The sequence below is a fragment of the Ammospiza nelsoni genome, chromosome 3 (assembly GCF_027579445.1).
Source record: "Ammospiza nelsoni isolate bAmmNel1 chromosome 3, bAmmNel1.pri, whole genome shotgun sequence".
In the NCBI taxonomy this organism is placed as follows: domain Eukaryota; kingdom Metazoa; phylum Chordata; class Aves; order Passeriformes; family Passerellidae; genus Ammospiza; species Ammospiza nelsoni.
The window spans coordinates 30,249,076-30,274,262 of record NC_080635.1 but is presented as its reverse complement, the minus strand read 5'-3'; the positions used below and the strand labels follow the sequence as shown (position 1 = coordinate 30,274,262).

The following is a 25,187-nucleotide window of genomic DNA, read 5'->3' as shown; positions in this document are numbered from 1 at the left end:
GCTGTGCAAATGCTATTCAGGGTATTTCAAATTATGGGCCCCAGCATGCTAAAAACCGCCACTGTGCAATAACTTGTTCTTCTTTCTTCTCTCTCTTCAAGCCATTCTTCTGGCATCCAAAGAACTCATCCGAAGCAAGCGTTTGAGGCAACTCCTGGAGGTAGTTCTTGCCTTTGGGAATTACATGAACAAGGGCCAAAGGGGAAGCGCTTATGGCTTCAAAGTCTCCAGCCTGAACAAAATTGCGGACACCAAATCCAGCATAGACAGGTGGGGTGAAAGGCCATAAATATGTTGGTAACTGTGCTGCTGCATCTCTTAGCATAGTAGTGAAAATGGGTTTTTGTTTGGTTTTTGCTCTGTAGACAATTGGAAATCATGTCTTATTTGCCATTTAAGTAGTGCTTTTCACTCTTAAAGATTCTGCAGCAATTAAAATCAGCTATTAACACAGCAACCAAATTCTACTGTTTCTCTGGGTTGCGCACATCTGCTGTTGGAGTGTGTTTCTGCAACCTTATGCATAGATGACAAAATGTATTTCACAAAAACTGAAATAACTTTAGGGAGGAGGAGGATTTCCATGGAATTTTCTCTTTCTACCAAAGTTTTATGGCCATGGTTTTGCAAAAATAGAAAACATAAAAAAAAAAAATTGACCACAATTTTATGTCTCCTGTGAAACAGGGTGTATATTTCTGAGGCAGGACTGTCACAAACATTTTCTCTATGTATACCACTAATGAAACCATAAGGCATAACTCAGAGAGACTGATCCTGGTTGTATCTAGGGCAGATAAGGAAAACAGCTGGTTTTGGAATGTGGAGTTTACTGTTCATTTACATGGACTGCAGGTCTCTATAGTCACTCTGTGTTTTGCTCCATATCCCTATACTGGTCCTGGAAATTAATCCAGCTGAGACTGGGTAGAGAATATGACTTCTCAACTACAGCAGCACTAAGGTTTTCTTGGAGAAAGGAAACTCCTTGGAGTAAGAACCTTGCAGGTTCCTTGAATTCAGTTTAGTTCCTTCAAGGAACTAAAATTCTTTGAATTTTAAGACCTGCTGAGACCATAGTTGTGGTTAAATTACTTCAGGCTGTGACAGAATGAATGATGGCAGTAAAATATTATAAGAAATTCATCCCTACCTAATAGAGTTTGAACTAACGGAGTACTGTTCTGACTACCAAAATGTCCTTTTCTGTGTTCCAAGGCTAACAGTTGTATAGCAAATGTTGAACTCTTTTTTGCCTTAATGTAGCTTGAACTAATTTTTCCATATATTAGATGTCCTGTGCAGATTCTGTTCCCTCACCAGTTCCCAGCTCCAAGGCTCCAGTCTGAGTGAAGCAGTGGCCATCTGCTATCTTCCCTGTCAGTTAACCACATAACACCCACCCAAAGAAGCTGTTATGGCTGTCTGTTCTCTTTACAAGCAGAATTTCTTGTTTACTTTACAAATTTCCTTAAACCGTCTCCGGCATCCTTCATGCAACACAATTCCATCTGCTCCTACTTGGGCTGCCATTGGTTTTACATTAGTGAGCCTGACCACTACACATAAGCTCAGCTGTTTCATTACTGCAGTAGTTTTTTTGCAACTTTTCCAATCTTCAAGAACTTTTTTCTCTTCTTAATCAACTCTGGGTTTTTTTTCCCCATGTTGCCTCTGAGGACAGCTTGCTTCTCCCTTAAAAGTTAATGTCCCTTTAGTACTATTAGTTGTTTATTCTCTGAAGTATCTGGTGACAAATATTATACAGTGTTTTGCAATTTTCTTTTCTATTACACCATCTACACACATGGATGGAAGCATGCTGGTGTTCCCAGAATAAATTAGGATACATTATATTGCTTGAGGTTTTAGGAAGGATGGTTCATAAAGGACTAATCCATTTCAGTCTTTTGCACTTTTCTTTCAGTAGCACAGCTGCTAACTGCTGACACATTGTTTATTTTGTTCAAACAAGCGCATTTCCTACCCAAATATTTTTCACTGATTTGTCACAATCCTTTCACCAACCTTTCCTTCTCATGATCATCTTCCTTCTCATTTCTACCTTTTGTTTTTGTTTTGTTTTCTTTAGGAACATTACACTCTTGCACTACCTAATTATGATCTTTGAAAAGAATTATCCAGATATCCTAGATATCCAGTCTGAGTTGCAGCATCTTCCAGAAGCAGCAAAAGTCAAGTAAGTCCATGCTATTTCTTCTCAGAGCTGGAGTTCTCAGTGATTTCTGTTAACTTAGTTGTCATAAATTTTTTTAACTTCTGTCTTCCAAACCCGTGGCCAGCCTTAGAGTTGTAATGCCTTTGTTGTACATAACTGAATTGATAGCTTAACTTAGAATTTCCTGTATTTACTTTATTTCTGAATCAGACTTTCTAACTAGGCTGGCTGTTGCTTGTGATTCATCCACCATATTCTATGGTTGCTCATCTAAGTGTGCTATTTTTTCTGGGTAATTGCAGGTTTGTTTTTAAGATAGGGTCAGTTAGGCACAGAGGCTACAGTAAATCTTTTTCAGGAAGACTGTTCAGACTTTTGCACGTATCAGTCTTGCACAGAAATATGGAAAGCATCATATTTTTGCAAAAAAGTCAATGGTACATTTCTGGAAGTGTTTGTGAAAAATGAATACAGAAGCCAGCCCCCAAAATACAAACTTTTTTTTTTTTTCTCTTTCCAAAGCACTGCTCAAAAAATATTACACATAATATTTACCCACACATGATTCTTCATGTAAGGAACTAGTCCAACTAATGAAAGACAAGTGATAAATTAATGTATTTTCACACTTAAAAGTCATTCATTAAAGCTTTAGGGGTGTTTTTGAGATGTTAGCTACTGCTCCCCAAAAATTTGGAGGGGATGCCTGCTGACTCACAAATAGGTACTCACTAGTTATCTGGAAATTAAAGACTTATTTTTCTCACAAGTCCTTAAAAAAAAAAGAACTCACATTTATGTATGATGAGCAGACATTCAGCGTAACATTTGTGTCTAGGGAAGCATGTATGAACATTAACAGTACATTTCTGTGCTCAGTTACAGTGTAAGCTGGCCCAGATTACCATATGGTAGAAGTGCAGATGGAAAAAACAATGTTTGAACTGTGAGGGAGAAAAAAGGAATCACATGTAAATGTACTGCTAATGGGATTTAGTAGTTATGTGGTGTAAGAATCATATGTGGAGATAATCTGAGACTGCAGTGATGTGTGTGCTAAAGCTGTGCTCCTTGTTGGTGTGTCAGCTATCTCTGCAAACTGGCCGTGGTGTGTACGCTCCTGGCTGAAGGGTCAGGCACAGCTTGCAGGGCAGATGTTCTGAGGGCAGCCTACCCCTTCCTTCCCAGGAAAATCCCAGTTTTCAGTGTGACCACAGGCAAGCAGGGTCTGTCTCCTTTTACATCTTACATACAAAAGTAGCACAGAGCAGCAACAGATCCCCTCCCCTCGTTCCGAGTCATCTGGCGTGGCTGGTGCCAGAGGCCGGATCCCAGACGTGATGGGCCAGTGGTCTGTGCTGCTGCACAGTTCCTGTACCTCTGAGTAACACTGCTCTTTTTGTTTTATCTGCTCTGCCTCTGTCTCCTGTGCAGCCTGGTAGAGCTGGAGAAGGAAGTCAACAACATAAAGACTGGATTGAAAGCTGTTGAAACTGTAAGTATCTGAAGGTTTCCAAAGTGCCACACTTACAATATCTCTCTCAGAATCAGGGGCAGTATATATTTTATGATAAGATAAAGTGGGCTTTCTTTTTTCATTCCTTTCCATTCCATTCCAGAATGCATTAACCAAGAAAAAACAAATAAAAGCTTCTCATGTGGAGCTCCTGCTGATGATCTTAGCAGAGCTAAGGCTAATGAAAAGCTTGTTTGATCTCAACCTGGAAAGTAAAAGGACAGTTTGAAAAGTGGCATGGACTGAAAGAAGAAATTAAATTCATGCTCTTTCTTACTGAGGGATGGATGGCTGCTGAGCAAGTGTTTCACATGGCTCTTGGAGTAGTAGTAAGCAGGTAGTGCTCTGTTATATGCAACCCTATCTTCTACCCTAAGCACTCCTTGGGAAGGCAAAGGGAAGGATAGAAACCAGTTAAAAATGAAGCAGCTGAGCTGGCAAGCAAAGCAACCGTGGTGGAATTTTTCCTGCTACTAATGAAAGCTGGTTGTTGGAAATTGCGTTGGGTGATTTCTGTGCAAGGATTACCTGTTTTCAAGGGACTAACACAGGACCCTCCAGTCCTTCTCATTCACCATGAGACCAGACAGTGATGAGTTCATTTTTCTTTCACGTGACCTGAATTTGCTTTTGCCTCTGGGATAGAGGAAGGTATCTTTGTCCTGTCAGTGGCCCCTAGGCTGTCTGGCTGTTGCCAGCAGTTCATTGTGTAATTAACCAGTGATCCTCCTGTGAAGAAAAATCCCCAAACCTTCCAAAGCTTATTTCTGGATTGTTGGGGTAAGGGAGAATGCAGCAATGAGAAGAAATACTGCTCCAGACATGGGGTACAGTGTTTGGGAATTAAAAGAACCTGTAAAGGGAAGGCTGACATGGAGTTCATGACATGAAGAGAGGCCCAGTTTTTGGCTGGGACAGACAATTCCCCCCTTTTGAAATGTGAGTTGCTAACTCTGTTTTCCTTTCTTTCATGAGATTATTTGTCCTTCTACCTTGACAGCTGATTTTTCTTCTCTTTTCCATACATGGGTTCCATGGGCAACCTCTCCTTCCCATACAATCACCATCTTCCTGCCTCAGTCTTCTTCCTGCCATGGTATTTTTCTTCTGAGGCTGCCAGCACCTCCCAGTCTGCTTGCTCAGTCCGTGGTTTTCTGGCGTGTAAAAAGCAGCACTGTAGCAACAATAGACGATCACTGTCAGGTGGAAGGGGGAGGAGGGGAAGGTGTGATTCTTGATTCTCTTCCAGTGTGTTCTCACCACAGTTTTGGCTCCAGTGACTGGTGTTTCTTCAAGGCCCCTTAAGAATAGAAAGCTAAAAATAGTTTCACAGTCAGATGTTCTTAAAGGTACTACGAACCATTTGGCTCCCTGGATTTGCAGCTCACTTCTATGTAAAAATAAGATGCATTCATTTTCAATGACATTCATACAGCTGTTGCCTTTGTGTAGAATGCTTCCAGAAGGACAGATAAGTAATGGAAGGGAACTTTGTCAGCAGAGCCCTTCTCTCACACGGCAAGAAGATCATAACCACCACTTGAGAAATTACTCCCATGGCTGAATCATTTCATTCCTCTTGAGAATCAGCAGCCCAGCCCACCAGGGCCAGGCCCAGCCTCTGTTGTGCTACTATGATTAGTAGAGACCATTTCCAGAAGATCCAGAGGAATTTATTTTTCTGTGGTGTCACTCTCTGGCTGATTACATAGTCATACTGGTTGCTTGTGTGGGTTTAAAGCTTTCTTGCATTTTGAGGTTATTATTCTGCAGAGAAGAACTGAATTTGAAATTGAAGAGCAGACCACCTAATCTTGATTTTCCTTTGAAAAACCCTGCTCTCAAGTAGCAGTCACAAATGCCATAGCTTTCAACTGAGAGTAAGATGACAGAATTGTTATACTCACCTGCCAGAGAAAGGGGGAAGGAGAGAGTGGAGCAACTTTCAGCTAAAATAAGCTTCAAAATTAGAATGGAAGTGAGTGGCTGAAAAAAAAATATTCTTAGAAGAATGTGAAGTGATATTTCTTGTATTTGTAAGGTTCATTTAAACGTGATTGTAACAGACAAAGTTCACTGCAAAGTGATGTACTGAGCAGTGCTCCCAGGACTGTCCCTTGTGATCTGTTAGGAAACCAGGAAAAGAGAATTTAATGCAAAGCAGAGGAAGTAGCACTTCTTTATTGTGGGCTTTCTCTGGCCACCTCCACATTGCCTTTGCTGCCCCTTTTCTCCTTTGTGGTCTTTCCATGTGCTGGTTGCATTCTTTTTTTTCCAACTCACGCCAGACCAAAAGATATATCATGTCAGATTTTAGTTTGTTGATGGCCAAAGTAGTTCTTGGCATTCAGCAGCACTGTGTGGAGCAAATCCCAAGATGTTTCTCAGCATAGGTGCTTACAAACTTACCCATAGGTGCTTATAAGCCTACCCATTCCGCTCTATGAACTACTATTTTGATGAGCAGTTAACAGAGAGCACCCAACATATGCATGGAGCTAGACCTGCAGCCAGCACAAAAGTATTTTTTTCCAAAGGGAACAGAGGGTCAGATCATAACTTGACCTGCTGCTTCATGCTGCTTTCCCTACAGAGAAAGTCAGGCTTTATCATTCCCACTGATTATTCAGCTGAGAATAAAGATGAGGCCCAGATTACATTTTTATTGTCCCCATGAGACTGTCAACAGCACACAAGCCAAGCACAGGCATGAGAGACATCCAATGTCACTATAAATTAGTCAGTTTGAGGAGCTCTGCAGCTCTCTCCATGTTTCAAGCATGATGATTAAAGTAAGGGAAGAGATAGCTATGGGTAATCTTGGCTTAAAACTAAAAAACTTGAGCCAGAAAGAAAGAATTTTGCTATCATATTTTTTCTTTTGGTAGGTAGCAGACAAATAGATCATTGTTTCCTATGATTTTATGTATCCTTTTTACTTTTACCATAACTCTTCTTAGCTCAATAGCCCCAGTTTCTAACTCTGTCACTTTTATGACGTCCAAGATAATGCTTAGGGTGCTAACAAATGTTGCACCTGGCATCTGTCTACTTGTCCTTCAGTGGAAGAACCAATTCTGATGTCTTTTTTGCTGTTCACCTGCTGCTTTTCAAAGAAATAAAGAGCAGATCTAGAATAGATTTTCCTAAGTATACAGCATTTCGATTGACCATGGGAAGAGACCATGGAACAAAACTCACTATTAAAAATCCTAAAGTCACTTACTGCACAAAGCTTTTTATCATTTGTCATATTGCATAGGGGAAAAAAGTGCAGCACTTCATGTAGTTGATGCTTAAATTATAAAGTTGCTTTAGAAACTTAGCATGTTGATGGCTTTCTTGGGAGTGGTTGTCATTTGAGGATAAATGAAACTGTAACCAGGACCTTCCTTCATCCCACCTTGACCTGCCCTCTCTCACCTAAAAATTTCTGACTTAGTGAGAAAGTGCTTTCTAAGTTAGAGCTCTGGATGCATGTGTGAGCAGAGCATGCTCTGCAGTGAGTGAAACAGATGGACTTTCCTGATGCTTTCCTCATCACTGAGGAATCTTTGACACTTACCTGTCTCTATCTCTTCTCTTTCAGGAGCTGGATTATCAGAAGAGACGCATGCGAGAATCAGGGGACAGGTTTGTTCCTGTGATGAGTGATTTCATCACTGTGGCCAGTTTCAGCTTCTCAGAGTTAGAAGACCTTCTCAACGAGGCTAGAGACAAGGTAAGAATTCCTTTTGCAGTGATTAGAGTTTCATCAGCTCAGTCAAAAGCCTGAATTAAAATGGAAACAGTGATTTAAGGTGCTGGAACTGCTGTGAAAACTTAATAGAGACAGAAAATTGTTTAGGCTGAAGTTTCTTATTTTTTCTAATGTGGTCTATATCCATTTAGGACATATTTTAGGATTAAAAGAAGGATCATGTTCTTACCCACTTCTTTCTAATCTTTCTTCACATTATTCTGTGTGGCATAGAATCGCAGTGGCAGTATCCTGCACAACAGGATACCACACCTTGCCACAGTGTGGAAGGGAATGGCCTTTAAACCATTGCTGAGAAAGGGGTCCTTTGTTAGTGATGGCAACTTCACATCTTTTTACCTTCTCCTTCTGACTGCATTCCACTTTGCTCATTCATCTGGGGACATCTGTGCTTTGTCTCTTTCCTTTAAAAATGTACCTGGTAGTTTGGTATCCTGGTTTCAGCTGGGATAGAGTTAATTTTCTTCTCAGCGGCTGGTACAGTGCTGCACCAGCTTGATCTTTTCCACTTCTCTGTTACTGGGTGTATTTCAGTACAAAGATAGAAATCCCAAACATGTGTGGTTTGTCTGAAGTTTTTGGTTTCTTCTTACACACCCAGAACCATGTGCATGTTTATTCTTCAGGTGCTGCTGCAGTCATTTTGTCCTTTCACTGTCTGCACCTCCATTACCAATTGGTACACCTAAGGAGGTGCTTGTTCTTTGCTGATGGCTGGAATCTGGCAGTAATCCCTCTGTCTCTCAGCTGAATGAGGAAGAATTTATGTGAAAAGATCATAAGCGTATGAAAATGTTTAGAGAAGAGCAAGTTTTAAAGTAAATTATATGTAATGGCAAATCTGCCCTTGTTGGCTGGCATGTTAAAAGTGCTTGGCTATATGAAGCAAAGGGGTTATTTCTTTTGGATTGAATTGTTTCCACTCTGGTGTCAGTCCTTTTAGTGTTAAAGGACCTATTGCATTACTAATGAAAGCTGTGCTGTTGGATCAGAAGACCTTAGACTTTGAAAATAGAGACTGAGGATCTTGACAGTAAGACTCCTCATTCATACAGTTCCTCTGCAGTAGTGTTATTTTGTGATTCAAAAACATTTCCTCACTGTGGAGATAAACTTGGTGATAGTGACTTGCAGCTGCAAATGCCAGAGCCACCAGCTGTCAGTGAGGGCTGCCCTGGCAAGCACCAGTGGGGCAGTAGCTATTGCAGCACTCAGAGGGCAAAGCTGGGCAGTACAACACCACAAGAAACATTCTGGGGAGAATAACATGACTAATGTTTCATAGTATCATAGAATGGTTTGGATTGGAAGGGACCCTAAGGAAAGATCATCTAGTTCCAACGTCCTCCCCCCAGCCATGGGCAGGGACACTTCCCACTCGATTGGGTTGCTCAGAGCCCCCTCCACCCTGGCCTTGAACACTTCAATTTTTGATTGCTGTCATGTTGCTTGAGAAAATTCAAACTACTTTCAGTATAATAATGTTCACACTGGCTATCTAAGCACAGAAAAACCCTTTACTTTCTGTGACCCCACTAAATTTACTGAGAAAAACTTGGTTTTCTATGGTCTGGGGCTTTTGTATTATGACTGGGTAAATTTTTCAACCTCATTATAGTTAGGCACACATTTCTGGAAAGATGCTCTGTGCATGGCTTACACTGCACACTTTTGGTTTGGTGTTAAAGATGGTGGTGCTCCTTTCTTTTTGGCACACCAGGACAAAAACCCAATGCAGATTCTCTATAAGTTCAGTTGGGGGTTAAAAACCAGCAAGTGGTACATGTCCAGCACAGCAATGCAAGTTTCCTTGATCAGACACTTTCAGGGAAAATGCCATTCTTTTGCTTTAAAAATAACCAGAGAAACTCCCTGCAGACAGAGCAGTATGTCTGGAAGTTGTTGTACACTTTTTTAGACATAGCCAACATAAAGCACTCAACATAAAGAGATGTTTTATTTTAATGACTATAACATGCTTAGGAAACGTTACTCTACCTTCTCCTCACACACCCTTGCTATGTTTGAACACACACCATTCCAACTTTTGCTCAGCCTATGGCTTTGGTTCTTCCACTGGCAAAAAGCTGCCTTTGGACTCCAGTAAGGGAACTGTCTGTCCTTACCAGTGTTGAGCTATTTCTCGTGTTTGCTTCATATTATTTTGGCCCTCTCTTCTTCCTCTTTTTCCTCTTTTCTTTCTTAAAAAAGAAAAAAAAAAAAAAAAAGGAAAAAGCTGGAAATTTTCAACAAACCAGATGTGCTTTGCAAAGCTTATAACATCTTCCAACCTCAATGGGCTCTCTGTGCTTGTTGAATCACAAGCTTTTTTCTTACCATGGAAACATAATGGAATAGCCAATTAAAGGAAGAGAAGGACCAAGACATCTGATTGTCCTGTTCTTTTATTGATTTCTCAAAGCAAAGAAAATTGAGCAAAAAAGGTAGTGGGGCAGGGAAGACTTTGAACAATATCCAAATGAACCTAGGAAGAGCTGGTCTGACTCACAGATTTATTAATAATAATGAAGCCCTAGTTTTAACAGCTGGAGTTAGATATCCTAAATTTAGATGTGGTTAATTGATTGCCATGAGTTAATCAGAGCCATGTTTCCTCAGCTGGGATTTAAAACAATATGACTTATCTTTTCAAACTGGGGAAGTTTTATATTTTTTAAAACTTTTTCAATATTAGCAAAATTAATTTCTTTAGTGATGGAAACAATCAATTACCAAGGTGTGGTGCTGACCTTCTCAGCAGACAATATTTTTCAGAGTCCCATGCAGTACCTTTTTGGCCCTTTTGCTTGAATAGAACCATTCAAAGTCAGTGGCTGTGGGGAGGAAGTGATATTTTTAAATTTAAAGGGCCAGGTTTTCAGATGCAGGCATCCATGTTTGCAGAGGAACGTTGTAGCTGTACTTATCTTCATGCAGTAAACAGATGGCTCAGTTAAGAACTGATTGAAAACTTAGACCAACTCTCTAAACAGGCTTTCTAGCACAGCTGTTTCTTGTTCTTTTTGTGTTTTTCTCACTTTCAATACCACTTTATAAGGGAGTATATAGATTAGATCAAGGGATAATGTTTTCTGCCATTTCCCATAAACTGGAAGGTGGAGGCAGGAGAAAGTGAAACTCTGCCCTGGAATCCTTCACCAGTTTTTATGTGTTTGAACATATGAAAAATTGATTTTTTTTTAGCGTAAGAAAGAAGAGGTTGAATTTATTCATGAAAATTTTTTCTCTGTTTCCTGTGGGAAAGCAATGAAAATGCCCAAGCAGAGGAAGAGTAACCTCCTATGGTATGAATTTTATTTTTCTACTTGAAAAAGGTGACATTTGTCCTATATGAATCTTTACTATGTACTTAAATATTGACAGGTATGAACTTAGATCACTGGACTTCCTCAGAATTGTTCTGCTTTGTGCTTGGTTTATAACAAACCTGTTTTTAAGACACTTTGGATCTTGTTAGAAGTACAAAGTCTGCTTGGTTAGATATTGCCATTCCTGTGCTAAATGTCAAATTTAAGCCTCTCTATAGAGATACTGTGGAGACTACTGCCTGGGCAAGGTGGGTAGGAAAAGTGTCTATTTCCAGTCTTTCTGATGACAGTTCCGCTCAAGCAAGGTGTGATGGAGAAAGGAGTTCAGAATCAGCACATACATTTAATAAACTTAGCACCTACAGTAACTGTTTTGAAGAACAGAAAGGCAGTGAAAGCTTGCTGAGTAAAAACCATTTAAGAAAATAGTCATTAATGGCAGAATGCTATGAAGCACAAAGAAATGCTATAGTTCAAGTGCTAGTTATAGGCTGTGCACTTCAATTATGTATTTTGGGGGCTGGTGTTTTCTGTTAGCCCCTGGGGAAATGAATAAGGAATGTATCAGGACAGAGACTGAGAAAGATGAAGTATTCTACAAAAGACACCACCAGCCATTTGGTAAATAAATCACACAGCTCCTGTACAGTAACTTAGAACTTCAGATGCTGCAGTGCAGGTTGGCATCTTACACATGAGAAAAGTTTAAAGCACCTGTAGCTCAATGTAACTGTTAAACTCCTGGGAGAGTCCTTTAAGAGCATTTGGACACAAGAAGAGCTAGGCCCAGCCCTGCCTGAAATTGGCAGGTCTCTTTCTATTAACTGATCTGAATTTGTCCCATAAAGAGAAAAGGCATTTATTTGACCTGCCTCAGTACTGAATTGGTATCTTCATAAGAGCACACTCAAGAGTACTTGTCTGAGGAATACGGTTCATGTTCCATGGCTGCATGGTATAATTCAGTTGTGTATTGGCTCTTCCCACAACAGCAGACAGCACAGACAGCAGGAAATTTTTATCATGGCTGTTTTTCCTTCTCCTCATAGAGCCCCATTCCTGCCGGTTCCAGAGGTCTTCTGCCACTGTTTAACATTTCATTGGCAAGCACAGCAGAGTCTGTGTGTGTTGCTGTCCCGCTTTCCCTCTCCTTGCTAAAATGGCTTTTTAAAATAAACAACTGTCTAAACGATTTGCTTTGGCAAGAGGATAAATTCAGTGGAAAGTTTGGCAGAGGAAGCAGAACTGGCACTGAGCTCGTGGACCTGTTATATCATGGAGCTTGGGGGCCCTTATGGTGCAGAAATTAATTTTTTAATAAAAAAAAAGATATACCATTCTGTGTTACAGTGGAAAACCTGCTGAAACAGAGTTTTCCATTTTGCTTTTGCCCATGTCATCTGTCCCCATATGACTTCAGGAATAAGCAAGTTTCAGCCCTTGTTCCACAATATTAGAGCACATGGCAAAATTCTGGGAAGCATTTTTCATGCATGAGGACTTAGCTACAGATTTCACAACTGTGCACAAGAGCTGGTGTTGTTTGGCAGGGAATCTGGACATGGAACAGTCAAGTGATCTGTACACGGTGACACAAATCCCATGACAGAGAGCAAAGGAGAGGGCTGTGATCCAGAGCACCTTCCTCTGTGCCACTCTGCCTCTTAGTGCCCTGAGTGAGGCAGGCAGTGTGATTTTAGCCACTGTGGGCAGGTAGAAGCCTGGGCTTTGTGACAGCTGTCTGTAGGGCTGTCTGTAGCACTGCCCCTCATCCCAGCACTGGTGCTTTGGAAAAGCCCATGTGGTCACAGAACCAGAATTGCGGAGAAGTAGAAGTAATAAAGCTAGAGGGGTCTGTTGTAGTTTAAACAGTGAAAAGACAGCATGTGTCCCTTTACAATAGTGCATTACATTAGTGCAGTTGTTGTACAGATGTGAACTGCTTTTGCCATTTGCTATATCAGATCAGTGGGGCGACACTTTCTGTTCAATAACCAGTGGAGAACACAAGGCTCAGAAAGGAAGCATGAATTCCCAAGCCACATCATGGGCAGAGCTGGCAGAAGAAGTTGGATCTCCTGACTTGCCTTCCTCTGCTCAGTCAGCTTTTTTTCCAGAGGGGGTAGAGAAAGAAGGAGTGTTTATTTCAGTGAAGTCCAGATTTTTCCTTTTGTAGTTATTTTAGGTCATCCAGCTCACAGAGTTTTTGCTTTTTGTCTTTCACTGCTTTACAGTAAGTGATTGTGACCTCCTAAGCTCTGTGTTACAGGGCACCAAAGGCTGTTCTCAGCCTCCTTGCTGCTGCTTAGAGACTGCAACACCTTAGACTCATGAGTGTGTCTGGAAGGCTCCCAGGCTGCTGAGACTTTCCAGCACAGCAGCACTGTTCCTCCTCGGGGAAGCAGTGGTTAAAGCCCCTCTTGCCAGCATGACACGAACTAGCTGGTCCTAGTAGTTGGGTGACAGGCCTCGTGCAAAACATTTGCAGACAACACCACCCTCTAAAGGAGACTTCCATGTATGTAGGATTCAAGAGCCCCAGGCAAGGAACCTCTGCCTTTTCAACCTCCAGCTTCCTTGAGTGACTAGGAAATCCCTGTGGACATTCATGGACTCAGCCAGCTCATTTCTGTGGCCCTCTCACTCTGCCTTTGAGCACAGGAGGAGCACGGGATGGAGGAGAGCATTGCAAGGTGCAACAGCCATCTCCTGTGAGCTGCCCCTGGCTTCAGGCTGTGCAGCAGTTGGATAAGCCTTCCTTCTAGCTGGCAGCTCTAGTCACTGCTCCTAATTTATGCTTTACTTTCAATTTTCACAGGAGTTAATGACAAATTAGATGGGAAGAGATTCCAGGTAGCACATTCCCTGTGAGCAATGAGCTTCGGGTGCTCTGTGCGTTCAGGCAGTGGCAGCAATGCCTGTGCTGAAGTCTTTCTCTGGCACTTTTCTGCTTCCCTGGCTGATTGTCACACTGAAGCAAGCAAGATGAGAAAATAGAGCATATGGAGATGCTTTATCTCCTTCTGTGGTATTTACAGCCTGTATGCTCTCTGCCAAAGAGCTGGTGCTGGTTCAGTGTGGGTTACTGTAGACTGCTGCACTTCCCTAATATTCAAAAAGCTTATGTGTGTATTATATACAGATAAAATTACAGAGAGGAGTGGGGAGAGGGTGTAGGTGTGCATACTTTGGGTATGTCTTCAGAGGCTTCAGAGAAAAGGAGTTAAACAGAGAAGTAATCTGTTGCTGTTTCTATGTGGTGTTTCCTTCAACTCCTGCCATGTTTGGTAGCTCAAAGCAATTTGCATTTCTTCCAGCACTTTTTTCCAAGATTCTTTGGGTTTCTTTGTTTGTTTCTGGCTGAGAACACAGCCTTTTTAAAGAAAGAAAAAAGAATCTATTGCTTCAAACTGCTTTGTGGGCCTGGCAGGGATAGCAGAGAAGGGGAGATGCTGAATCTCTCAGGCTGTGCCAGAAGGAAGTTGCTTTCTTTGGAGATTTCTTCCCCCTGCAGTTGACTGGGAGACATTGTTTATGCTTTACCTGGTACAGGGCCAGAGGGGTTTATAAGACCTGCTTCCAAACTCATTTTGTGCTGGGATCAGAGCCTGAATTGTTCTTACTGTCTTTTCCATTCTGCAAGAGCACTCACATAAGGAACGGGAAAATGGGCTGTGTTAGTATGGACTGAAAACATGCATCAGAAAGCTTGAGGACAGTCCGTAGCCTGGTTTGGTAAATGTTGAGGTTTGTAAGGATGCTCTGCTGCTCTGTGGTTATGTGCTGAAGTGCAAGCAGGGAATGCTAGGGAAGCTGTGCCTCAGGGCACAAGTCCTGTCAGGAGTGTGTTCCGGGGGCTGCCTGCTGCAGCGCTGAGGAGTGTGAGGGAGGGTGGCTGGGCAGTGGATGGATGTGTCTCCTTACACAGCACTTACTGTCCGTGTGTATGTGCTGCTGACAGACTGTATGTGCTTGCATTTGAGTGCATTTTGGTGAGCAGCGAGACCTGCTTGGTAGTGTGAGAGTGAAAAGGAGAGAGTACAACTACTGCAGGACTGATGTCCAAGAGCCAGGGGTTGCTGTGAATTTACCATATCCCCATCAGGACTGCCCTGTGACTGAAGTCCTGCCAGTTGGCTGCCTCCAGATGTGTCCTGCAGCCTCAACATTTGCCTTTTAAAATAAAAGCCACTTGTGATATATTCCCTCTCTTTTAAGTCTGCCTGGGAGCCCTGGATGTTTTCCTTGCCCCTCTTTCATGCCTTGTTTGTCTATAGTCTCCTCTCTCCCGGGTAACACCCTGACTCAGAGGATTCCAGAGAGATGGATGACATGGCAGGAGGTTTCTGAGAGGAGAGACTGTAGCTTTATTACAAAGAACTTTTACCTCCAGGTATTTAAAAAGTGTATTTGAAGGGAAGATGGAAGGGAAAAGTATGGACTAAAACTACTTGTTTCCCCAGCTAGCTCACTGTCTTCCATACCCTGGCTGTCCTGTAGCTGCAGCTAAGATGTGGCCACAGTGTCATCCTCTGAAATTACTCCATTGCCCTCAGGAATTAAGATCACTTTTTGTATCAGTGGACAGTGCTCTCCAGCACTATTGCTGCTTGTTACCCAAAGGATATCCAGGAGACTCTTCAGGGATGGAGGCACCTGCCTTAAGGAGAAGCACTTCTGTTGCTGGGGGTAGTTTCTACTCTTGCCACATGAATGCCTAGAGGGCATTGAATTACTTGGTGTGGTTACTCATAAGCTATCCTTGCTGTCTTCACCAAACTGCCTCCCTAATTATGGCTCTTGTGTTTTCTGCCCCCTTGACAGTATGCCAAGGCACTGAAGCATTTTGGAGAGACCGAGGGCAAGATGCAGCCAGATGAATTTTTTGGCATCTTCGACACTTTCTTACAGTCATTTGGAGAGGCCAAGCAAGATCTGGAGAATATGAGGAAGAAAAAGGAAGAGGAGGAGCGCAGGGCACGCATGGAGGCCATGGTGAGGATCTGGGCACAGGAAGATGTTACCTTCCTTCACCTTTTCATGCCTTGAGAGAAATTCCAGTACTCATGTCCTGTCACTGTTTTGTGTTCTTCTTCCTGACACCTCTCTTTGGCATCATTCTGTTCTTATAGATGACATTTTCCCTGCTGTGTGTTTTGTCAGATCTCGAGGATGTACTGTTTGACTCCCAAATTACCTCCTTTTGGATTCAGATACCAAATCTAGCCCAGGCATTTTTGCCCTGGCACTTTGAAGGATGGGGTTGCCACCACCCCATGCCAGACTATCCAGCTTTTGGGCAGCAAGCAGAGAAACCAGATTTCCTTCAGTCCTGCCAAGCTAGTCAGCTTCCAGTCAGACTCCATCATCATCTGCTGTGTGCCTGTCATCTGGCAGTGCACAGTGACACAGCAAATGCCCTGGCACCTGCTGCAGCCCCCACACTGGCAGTATTTGTCTCTGGCCAGCCTTAATGCCTTCATTCATTACTGGGGCCGTGTCTGGCCTTGATGTGGCAGGGAGAGCTTTCTGTGTATTTTGCCTCTGGGAGACAGACGTGTGTGTCCCCAGGGGTTCGTGTGAACCAGCCTGCCCCTCTAACCCCAGCCTCTGTGCTGCCTGAGAGCACAGTCGCTCGCCTCCTTCCCCCCTGCTGCCACCTTAGCCATTGCTGCTGCCATGGCCCCAGGCGTGCTGCGGGGAGGTGCTGATTTAAATGTTTGCTGAGCCAAAAGCAGTGGGTTTTGCCTTTCAGAAGAGGAGAGAGGTAAAACACCGGGATTCCAGCAGCGTTACTGTTGGATGCAGGGATAAAATGCCAGGACATAGGCTCAAGTTTCCTCTCAGCCAGCCTGGAACGTTCAGGGCTCACTGTTAAAGCACTGTAGGATGGTTTCATAGGCCTAATATGCTGTGAGGGAGGCCTCATGGAAAGAGTCTTCCTGCAGTGTGGGGCTAGCATTTACAGAGTGAGTGACCTGCTTTCCGATAGCCATCACCATCCCTTGCCAGTGCTACTGATTCTGGAGCTGAGCAGTGGAAAGAGAGAGCTGAGCTGGCACTGTCCTTCTGTAAAATTAGTGGAAAACAGCAGCAGCATGGAGAGATCCCGTGTGTCCTTTAGCTGCAGGCCAGTTGTGCTTTGTGAGGCAGACGTGTGCTGCTACTCATTCCTCATTTCTCCTGCTTTCTTCTCGCCTGTGTAGAGGAGAAGCCCAGCATGGCCTCTTGTTGCTCTTGGCACAGGTGATGGCCTTGTGGATAAGCTCCTACTCTTTTTTTTCCCTAATCTGTGCTGATGCATTTTAGCTACTTCTTGGCAGTGTACCTAGTGATCTGGCATCTTGATTAGCTAATCCTAAAACTCTGTGTCCTTCTCCACAGCTAAAAGAACAAAGGGAGAAAGAGAGGCGACAAAAGAAAGCAAAAGCTGGAAGCATCTCTGAAGAGAGTGGGGAGTTTGATGACCTGGTGTCAGCATTAAGGTCAGGTGAAGTCTTTGACAAAGACTTATCCAAGCTCAAGCGTAACCGCAAGCGTTCGGGGAACCAAGGCTTAGAGACAAGCCGTGAGCGGGTGGTGACAAAGCTAAATTATTAACTACAAGAGGAAGAGAAATAATCAACCAAAAGAAGGTGTTGAAAAAGTGCAAAGCAAGGAAGATGAATGTGTGTGATGGCGCCTGGCTGACAGCTGCCCCAAAGGCTTTGGTCTGTAGCTAGAGACGTTACCTTTCCATGATCAGCTTTCCTCTCACCCCTCTTCTGTGCTCCTAATTTGGACCATTATAAAAGTGCCTCTGTGGATCCAGCAGAGCCTGTGACTGGGCCATGCAGAGCTGACAGATCTGCTTCTGGGAGTTTGTTGTGTCATCAAAGGCCTCATGGTGATGACAGAAAGTACTTGTGCCTTGCAGACAGCCTCACAGCTGGAACAAGATAATTTTCTGTGTGCCAAAGTAAAAACTAGTCATGATCTCCATCTTGCTGATAACAAGGAAGACTAATTTCAGACCAACTCTGTAAACAATTATCACTTCTTCAGGATCTAGACTGGCCTTCAGGGGTTTGTTGAGATGTGGTTCTCAAGTTTCCAATTCCCTTCTAGAACTGGATTTTATAAGCCATTGATTAGCACCTGAAAAAAGCATTTTAGCTCATGTCCTGTATGGTATTTTTGTGGCCTACACTGTCCAAAGCAAGTGAAGCTTAGAAAGAAGTCTTCAGTTTCTGTAACAAAATGAAAATCAAGAATCAGGATCAACATACAATAATTTGAAGAAGTCTTTTGGATTCTGCTTTGCTAGAATGAGTTTTCTGGAATTTCTTGGTGGTTGAGTCTCCAGGCTATGAAATGGATCTTCTTGGAAAGAAACTCTGGCTTTCCTTTAGAAAACTAAGCCACTGCCAGGTTGGGATTACAAGTAGATGACTGTAGAGTCTGTTGTCATTGCTGGAGGCTGGCAGAGAATCAGTGGAAAATTTCTTATCTTTTTGTGCAAGATTGGAAATTGGGAGCTCCCTAGTATCATTCACAGGTCTCCAGTAGCAAACAGTGAACAGGTTCACTGCCTGCCAGAAGTGAGATTTCTTTTCCACTTGATGCTAGCTGTGATTGTTGTTGGCATGAACTGATCTTTCTGTCTAACAGCCTGGCCACCACTGTACACACTCCACTCCTGCCGAGGGGAACCACGTCATTAGAAAGGTATGAATGGTGTAAAGGAGAGCCTTGGAGCACACCGACTTCTTCATTTTGAAGAAATCACTTGGGATGAACCAAGGGAGAGCTCCATAATTAAAACTGAGAATTTTTCGAGGAGGACACAGAATTGTGTAAGCCAGTCAGGCTTTGGAGTTGACTTAATTCAGAAGAAACAAATACATTTGTAGTTAAGTTACATGAATTAAATATATAAGCAGAAAAGCAAAGTACCCAAGAAGAGGCTCGAATTCTGTGTCTTCATGATTCTAGGAAAGGAATTGGATTGTGTGGGCTGTCATGGCCTTTTTTTCACCTTTTTTTTTCAAACTTGTCTTCTTTTTTTATTATCTTCCCTGGGGATGGAAAAGAGGAAAAGAAAAAATGGTGATGGATTCTTCCTCCTAGACAGGAAGAAAAGAGAGAACATTTGAGAAGAGGGACCCACTATCTACAAATTGCTGCATTAGTCGATAGCACAAAATGTCAAGGAATCCCAGGGAAGTTTAATAATTTGGTTTGATTTTTCTCTAAATGTCACTTAACCTCAGGCTCTGCACTGAGTCTGCAGAACAGAACTTCCTCTACAATGCACGCTGCCTGATCAGTATTACACACTACAATGTTGGAGAAGCAAACTGTGGTGGTTTTCTGAACACTTTGAGAGTTAAATAATTATGTAAACTATTAAAAGCAAAAAAGAGAGTTGAGAGAAGAGAAGCAAAAAAGCCAGAATTGTTAAACTCTGATGTTTCATTGTTTACTGGATTTTGAGTCTCCCACCCCAGAATTTCCCTATTTAGGACATTCCAGACTGCCGCGCCTCTGTATAATACTCATCGTAAAGAGCTGGTATCTTACAAGAGCTGGGTGCATTCTCCTCCCTTACTATCCCACTCCCCTTCTGGGATTAGCTATTAACAGCAATGCCTATTGCAGTGGACACAAGCACCTTGTAGAAGAAAGACTATTTCATAAAGGTTTTTGAAAGTTTAAGAAAAAAATCTCACTTTTAGAAGCATTTTTATTTTAAATTACAAATGAATTTTTAGAAATGTCTCTTGTAAATTATATTAACAAGCTCCTTGCTGCTCCCTGAAGTAGACTTGCTATATATCCCAGCCCTTTTGTTTGTCTTGTTTTAAAGCATGCCATGTAACCTATGCCATGTAAGCCATATGAGAGGTGGTAATATGTGCCAAATTGGTATACAGTTGAGTTTAGATTTGAATAATCCCTGAATTCCAAAGATTATGCTTTTAGGCATTAGAACATTGTAGGGTTTTTTTCCTCCCTCTTTGTTCTCCTTGGGTTTAGGACTCACCCAGAACTTCACGTGTAGTGCCAAGGTCAGTTCTAGTGCAAGATGATGTGCAAGTACAGCTGCTTGCCTGCTCCCCAGGTACTTGTTTGATAAGGCAGACTGTCAGCGTGGCAGCTGCCAGAGAAGAAACACCTCAGGGCAAACCCTTTGAATATAAATACAGCATTTCCCCTGCCCCAGTATTTGTCAATCCAGGTTTGTGCTGTGCTGTCTGAAACTGAAGTCACTTTGCTAGGCACAAATGTAGCAAAAGCAGAGAGAGTGATAAACCCTCTGTCCCTTTGTGTACACAGTTCAGCCCTGATTTTTTAAAGAGGTCGTGCATGATGGTACGCAACAACGCTCCAGCCACACTGGGAGTCAAAGAAAGCTGCTATAGTTTTGCCACCTCTTTAACTCAGACATTAATAATGAGAGATTGTGCAACTCCTGTAAATCAGCTGTGGGATCCTTAAGGGGATGGACAGAAATTCAGAGTCATGCCCTGATTCAATGCAGCTCAACTTTCTCAGCACTCCAGTGCCCCAGGCTCCCCATTTTGAATCAGCGATGGTGGTCAAAAGTTTTGTTCAGTGTGCTGGACAGTCCCCCAGGCTCTTGACTCCATGGTGAAAGTTCATAAAAAAGGTTTTGGAAAAGCTCAGTTTCACACTGAGGCAAGCAGTGTTTTCATGCAAGTGGTGACAAGCAGAGTGGCTCTTTAAATTATCAGTATGAGATGAGATTACCCACACAGAAGATAAGGAAAAAATTGGCTCTGCTGTAGGGCATCAGATTCTTGCTGAAGTTTGTCCATGTTCCTCATCTCTTGGGTACTATGGGTACATATAATGCTCCCTTCTTCAGCAGTTGTAGTTGAGTTGCCAGGTGCTGAAGGAGAAAGGAAAATCTTATTCCTGGGTAGGTTTAGGAAGAGGTCTGAGGTCTAACATCACTGAAAAAGCTGGAGAAGAGCTAGGGTCTGCTGTTGTCCTTGCACCTGTGCACAGAACCAGCATTTTAAGAGAAGTCACTCTGTGGTTGGAAATAAGTGGAGAAGAAGGAGATGCGAGAAAAAAAGGCATAATTGAGGGCTTGTTCTGCTTCCTGCAGAAATACAGTAGTTGCTGACTTTATTATAAAGTTCCTCACACCTAGAAGAGCTACTTCCGAACTCTCCAGAATTTATCCCTAGAGGTCTAGTGCTCACTCACCTCTGCGTGTCTTCACTGTTGCTGTGCAGGTTGCATGAGAATGAGCCCAGAAAAGACTGAAGAAGACTCCCTCCCCCTTCCACTTGCTTTGAACTGAGTCACTCTTCTCAGTCTGTTGTGTCTCTAGAAATGCTACAAGGTCAAGTGACTTCAAGGAGCAAGACTCTTCCATGCTCTGTAGCACAGCCATTGTCCAGGCACCAGTTCCCTACGAGAGCAGGAGTAGGACTAGTGTTCAGGGCCAAGAGACTTCCTCACTAGGGAAAAAACCTGGATGTCCTTCAGAAGCATTTCTGTAATGTGTTCACAATGTCTGAGGAAGGGAAAGGAATTGTAAAGGATCCTGGTGGGAGACTGTGGGGCAGGTGTTTCCATAATGATCAGCCCCACTGGCTAAATCTTTCCTTTTCTTTAGGAAAGATCACACTTTGAGCTGGGTTGCACGGGAGAAGCTTGTGTCAGGAGTTTCCGTGAGGGGAAAAGGATCCGTTGTACAGTAGATGATGTACATGATATATGCAGTTTTGTTTCTAGGTTGGTTGTTTTGGGTTTTGTTTGTCTGTTTGTTTGGGGGTTAAATGATTTAAAAAAAAAGGTTTTAGGAATCTCTAAGGGGAACCTGTAAATCTGACACCTCTATTTATTTTGCCTTATTTTAGTTTGCTATGTTTGTATGTATGTATACGCTGCATTACAGCAAAGACTATTGAGACCGTGCCAGGGCATTACACCAGCTGGAGAGCTGGCTTGGCTCCTGTGCCAGCTGAGCCAGGCCAGGGGATGCAGGTGAGCAGTCTTGGTTTGGGAAGGGAGGGAGGAAAAAAACCCCTTTGCCTTTTGTCATAATTCCTCTGCCCCTGGTGATCCTGGTTCTTGGAAAGCTCTCATTTTGAAGCTTGTGTTGATCTAAAGGAGACTGGGTATTTTAGACCACTTTCTACAAAAGATGTTTTTTTTTATCATGCGTCATGGTGAGAAGATTGAAAAGAGTTAGGGTGCATAGTTGCATGCCCAAACTTCACTCTTCCACACAAATTTGGTCCATAATTCCAGAGAAGCTTGGCTAGATGGCCAGAAGTGGTTCATGCCCTGTAATTTCTCATCAGATTTAACACACTAGTGAGAAAGATTGGGACAGAGCTAATATTCCTCCCTATCTTTATGGCCAAAGAATGATTTCATCTACTTTACCTCTTTCCTCCTCCAGCCCACCTCCCCAGGTTACCTCAGGTAAGCAAAATCTTTCTACTGATTGGTTTGTAACCCATGAGTCTCTGGCAGTCAGAAGGTGTTTAGCCATGGCTCCTTGGCTTCTGTGCTTGACACAGGAGGTTTCTGATTGCCTGCCATGCAAAGAGGTAGTCTCCATTGGCCGTCCTTGGTTCTCTTATAAAGGTAGAAGGGGCCAACCTGGATAACACAATTTGGCCAACTGAAAAGATAGAATTTATATATTTATTTACATAATGCAGTAAAAAGCTATCTACTAATCTAAGTAGTAGTTGTGATGACCAGTATTCTCTGAAGCTGGCCAGATTTGCTCACTGTGCCTGCTGAGAAGGATGCTAGTCCAGTTTGGTGTTTTGGAAACTCACTTAATGAAAGAGTCTGGATGGTTCCAAACCAGAGTCTTCTGTTATGGGTAGTAATGTAGAATTGATCCACAGTAACTGGTTCATGTTTCTCTGGTTTTACATCAGCATAATTAAAAGTAAAGTCTGGACTAAAACTCTCCTTTAGGCAGTTTTGTAAGAAAGTAAGATATTCTACCACAGCTCCTGTAGGGCATGGTCCTTTCAGTCTCCCCCACTAGGAGCTTTGAGCCAAGTGATCTAGAAAAGCCTCTCTGACAACCATTTCCCCCCTTCCTGCTTGCATACAAACAGGCTCTTTAAAGCTCTTTGCAGTTTTTAGAGTTTTGAGGGAATATTCGGTACCTGAGCCACTCTGTGCTTAACACCTCCCTTCCAAGTCATCCCCACCTGCAGCTGTTCTGCTCCCCTGCAAGCCTGCTCAGCTTGAAACTCGCAGGCCACTTTGGGAGGTGGCCTTGCCTCCAAGCTAGAAAGTACAGTGCTGCTTACTGAAGTGGGAGGTTGTGTGCTGCTGTAATGCCTTGGCCTATCCTCATTTCTTAGTCAGTTTAAGACTATAGGTGAATTAAATGTACAAATCCTGTAGTGTCCTTTTTATCTGTATCTTTTTATAAGAATATACTGTAATACTAAAAGACAAAAGCAAAAAAAAATTAAAGATATATTGCCCCCACAATGTGTGTCTGTACATTTCTTGGTAGTTTCATTTTCTGTGCATTTTGTCACAAAGTCCGATAGGTGAGTCACAGTCTGGGTGCAGTTTTTTGTTAGGCTCTGGATTTTTGGTCAAGAGGGTGCAGCTCTTTAGGTGACATTGTCACTGCAGAGCTGGGGAAGAAGCTCCACAGGTTGTTCTGGGGGCAAAAGCAACACGGTGGAACACAAGCACATTCTCCCCATGCTGTGCAATGGTGAAGAGCTCATTAAAGAGCCAGCAGGTTACTATAACCAAAGGTTCCCTTTAAAAGCTCTCTTTTGTTCATATTTCAGAACTATGTACGGTACACAGGAGTTCACTTAAAGAAAAAGAAGAAAGTAAGATGGTCCTGATGTCTAGGAGTTCGTAATCCATGGCTGGATATGACTGTTCCAAACAAGAAGGGAGTGCAGGGCAGCAGCACTGACCCTGAGCTCACTTATGTAACTGAGCAACATCCCGACAGCAAGAGCATCAACTCGGAGGAGGAGGAATGGGCAGGAGAGCCTTGCTGCCAAGGAAGGAGTTAAATGAGGCCAGCTGAAAAGAAAGCAGAAAAGCCAACATCAGTAGTGAAGGCTTCAGAAAGGCAGGGTGGGGAGTCTAGAGTGAAGTTAGACACAGAACAGACAGGTGAGCAAGATGCACACAAAGGTTAGGGCTAATTTGTGGCTGAATTGAAGGGTGTGCTGAGGAATTCCTTGGAGTTCAGGGGCAGAACCTTGTCCTTAACACAGAGGCGATGTGTGAAACAGCCGTTTCATTCACACACAGATCTCCCCATTTCTGTTAATGGAAAGAACACGCTGACAAAATGATCCTTAAGCCACAACATTTAATACTTATCTGCAACCCATGAAAGGGCAATGCTTTAAGCTTGAGCTCCTGAGATCATGCCTAGCTTCCAGTGGGAGCCTTGCTGGCTATGCAGCACATTGCTGCAGCACTGAAGTTCTCAGGGACCCCAGACAAAGCCCCAGCCATTGGCTCTGGCTCTCAGGTGGGAAGAAGTGTGGAAATCAGCAAAAGCAATCAGGGTATAATTGCTTGCACAGCCTGAGGATCAACAAGCAGCAAATGCGAGTGCTTTGTGGGAAGGTAGTTGGCTTTTAGTAGTTAGGCTTTCAGTTTCTCTGTTTTGATCCATTTGGTTTGTGCTTTGCTAAAATTCTGACTTTTAGGTTCTTGTTGTACAAATGCAAGGGCAGAGGCAAAGGGATGTTTCTGAAATACCTGTATCATGTGAGTGGTAGAGGCAGGATGAAAATGAAGAGGCCTCCCTGAGTGCTCTACCCTTGGCAGCTGGGGTTTGGTTGAGGAAGTCAAACTGTTGCTTTTTTTCTTATTAGAGGTGAAACCCAGTGGCATTTGAATTATTTGCAGTGAACAAGGCAGAGATCCTGCCTGGATTGTAAGAAGACTTTAATATTTTCTTCGGGGTTGGAGCACACAGTTAGGAGCTGGTGTTCTGCCCTGCAGCATGGGTCCATCACAGAAGCCTCCTTCCATTTTCCTGGTTGATATCTTTCCCATGATTGTGGACTTCCCTGTCCTTGTCTTCACTGCACAAAGCAAGGTAAGTGCCTCATGGCTTTTTCTGAACAAATCTAGGGCTGGGGTTTAGCTGCCCTGAATGACTGGGAGTGAAGAGGAGTGTAAGGGGAGCTCTCTGCTCTTGCTGGGAAGGACTGAATCTGTAATTTTTCAGTTTTCTCTTTCTATAACTTTTGGCTTCTGCTTAAACAAAGCTGAATTTTATCTCTGTCATAGCGGACATGGAGGTTTCTGGGAGAAATCTGCTTGGCCCTGGATTTGTACCACTGGGAAATAAAATAATTAAAGTTTGGGAGTTTTTCCCCCCTCTCAAAGCCCAGAAGTTTTGTTTTTCAATAT

The 25,187-nt window shown here is 42.9% G+C and overlaps 1 protein-coding gene across 2 annotated transcripts in view; it reads left to right on the top strand.

Moving 5' to 3' along the window:
- The window catches only part of DAAM2 (dishevelled associated activator of morphogenesis 2), a 204,899-nt gene extending 181,637 nt beyond the window's left edge, over positions 1–23,262 (top strand). For both annotated transcript variants that reach the window (XM_059467440.1, XM_059467439.1), the window contains 6 exons: positions 102–270; positions 2,093–2,200; positions 3,614–3,674; positions 7,285–7,416; positions 15,609–15,779; positions 17,169–23,262. In XM_059467440.1, the coding sequence (XP_059323423.1) occupies positions 102–270; positions 2,093–2,200; positions 3,614–3,674; positions 7,285–7,416; positions 15,609–15,779; positions 17,169–17,384 (857 nt within the window). In that variant the 3' untranslated portion in view covers positions 17,385–23,262. The remainder of the gene's footprint in view (positions 1–101; positions 271–2,092; positions 2,201–3,613; positions 3,675–7,284; positions 7,417–15,608; positions 15,780–17,168) is intronic.
- The last annotated feature ends 1,925 nt before the right edge of the window (positions 23,263–25,187 follow it).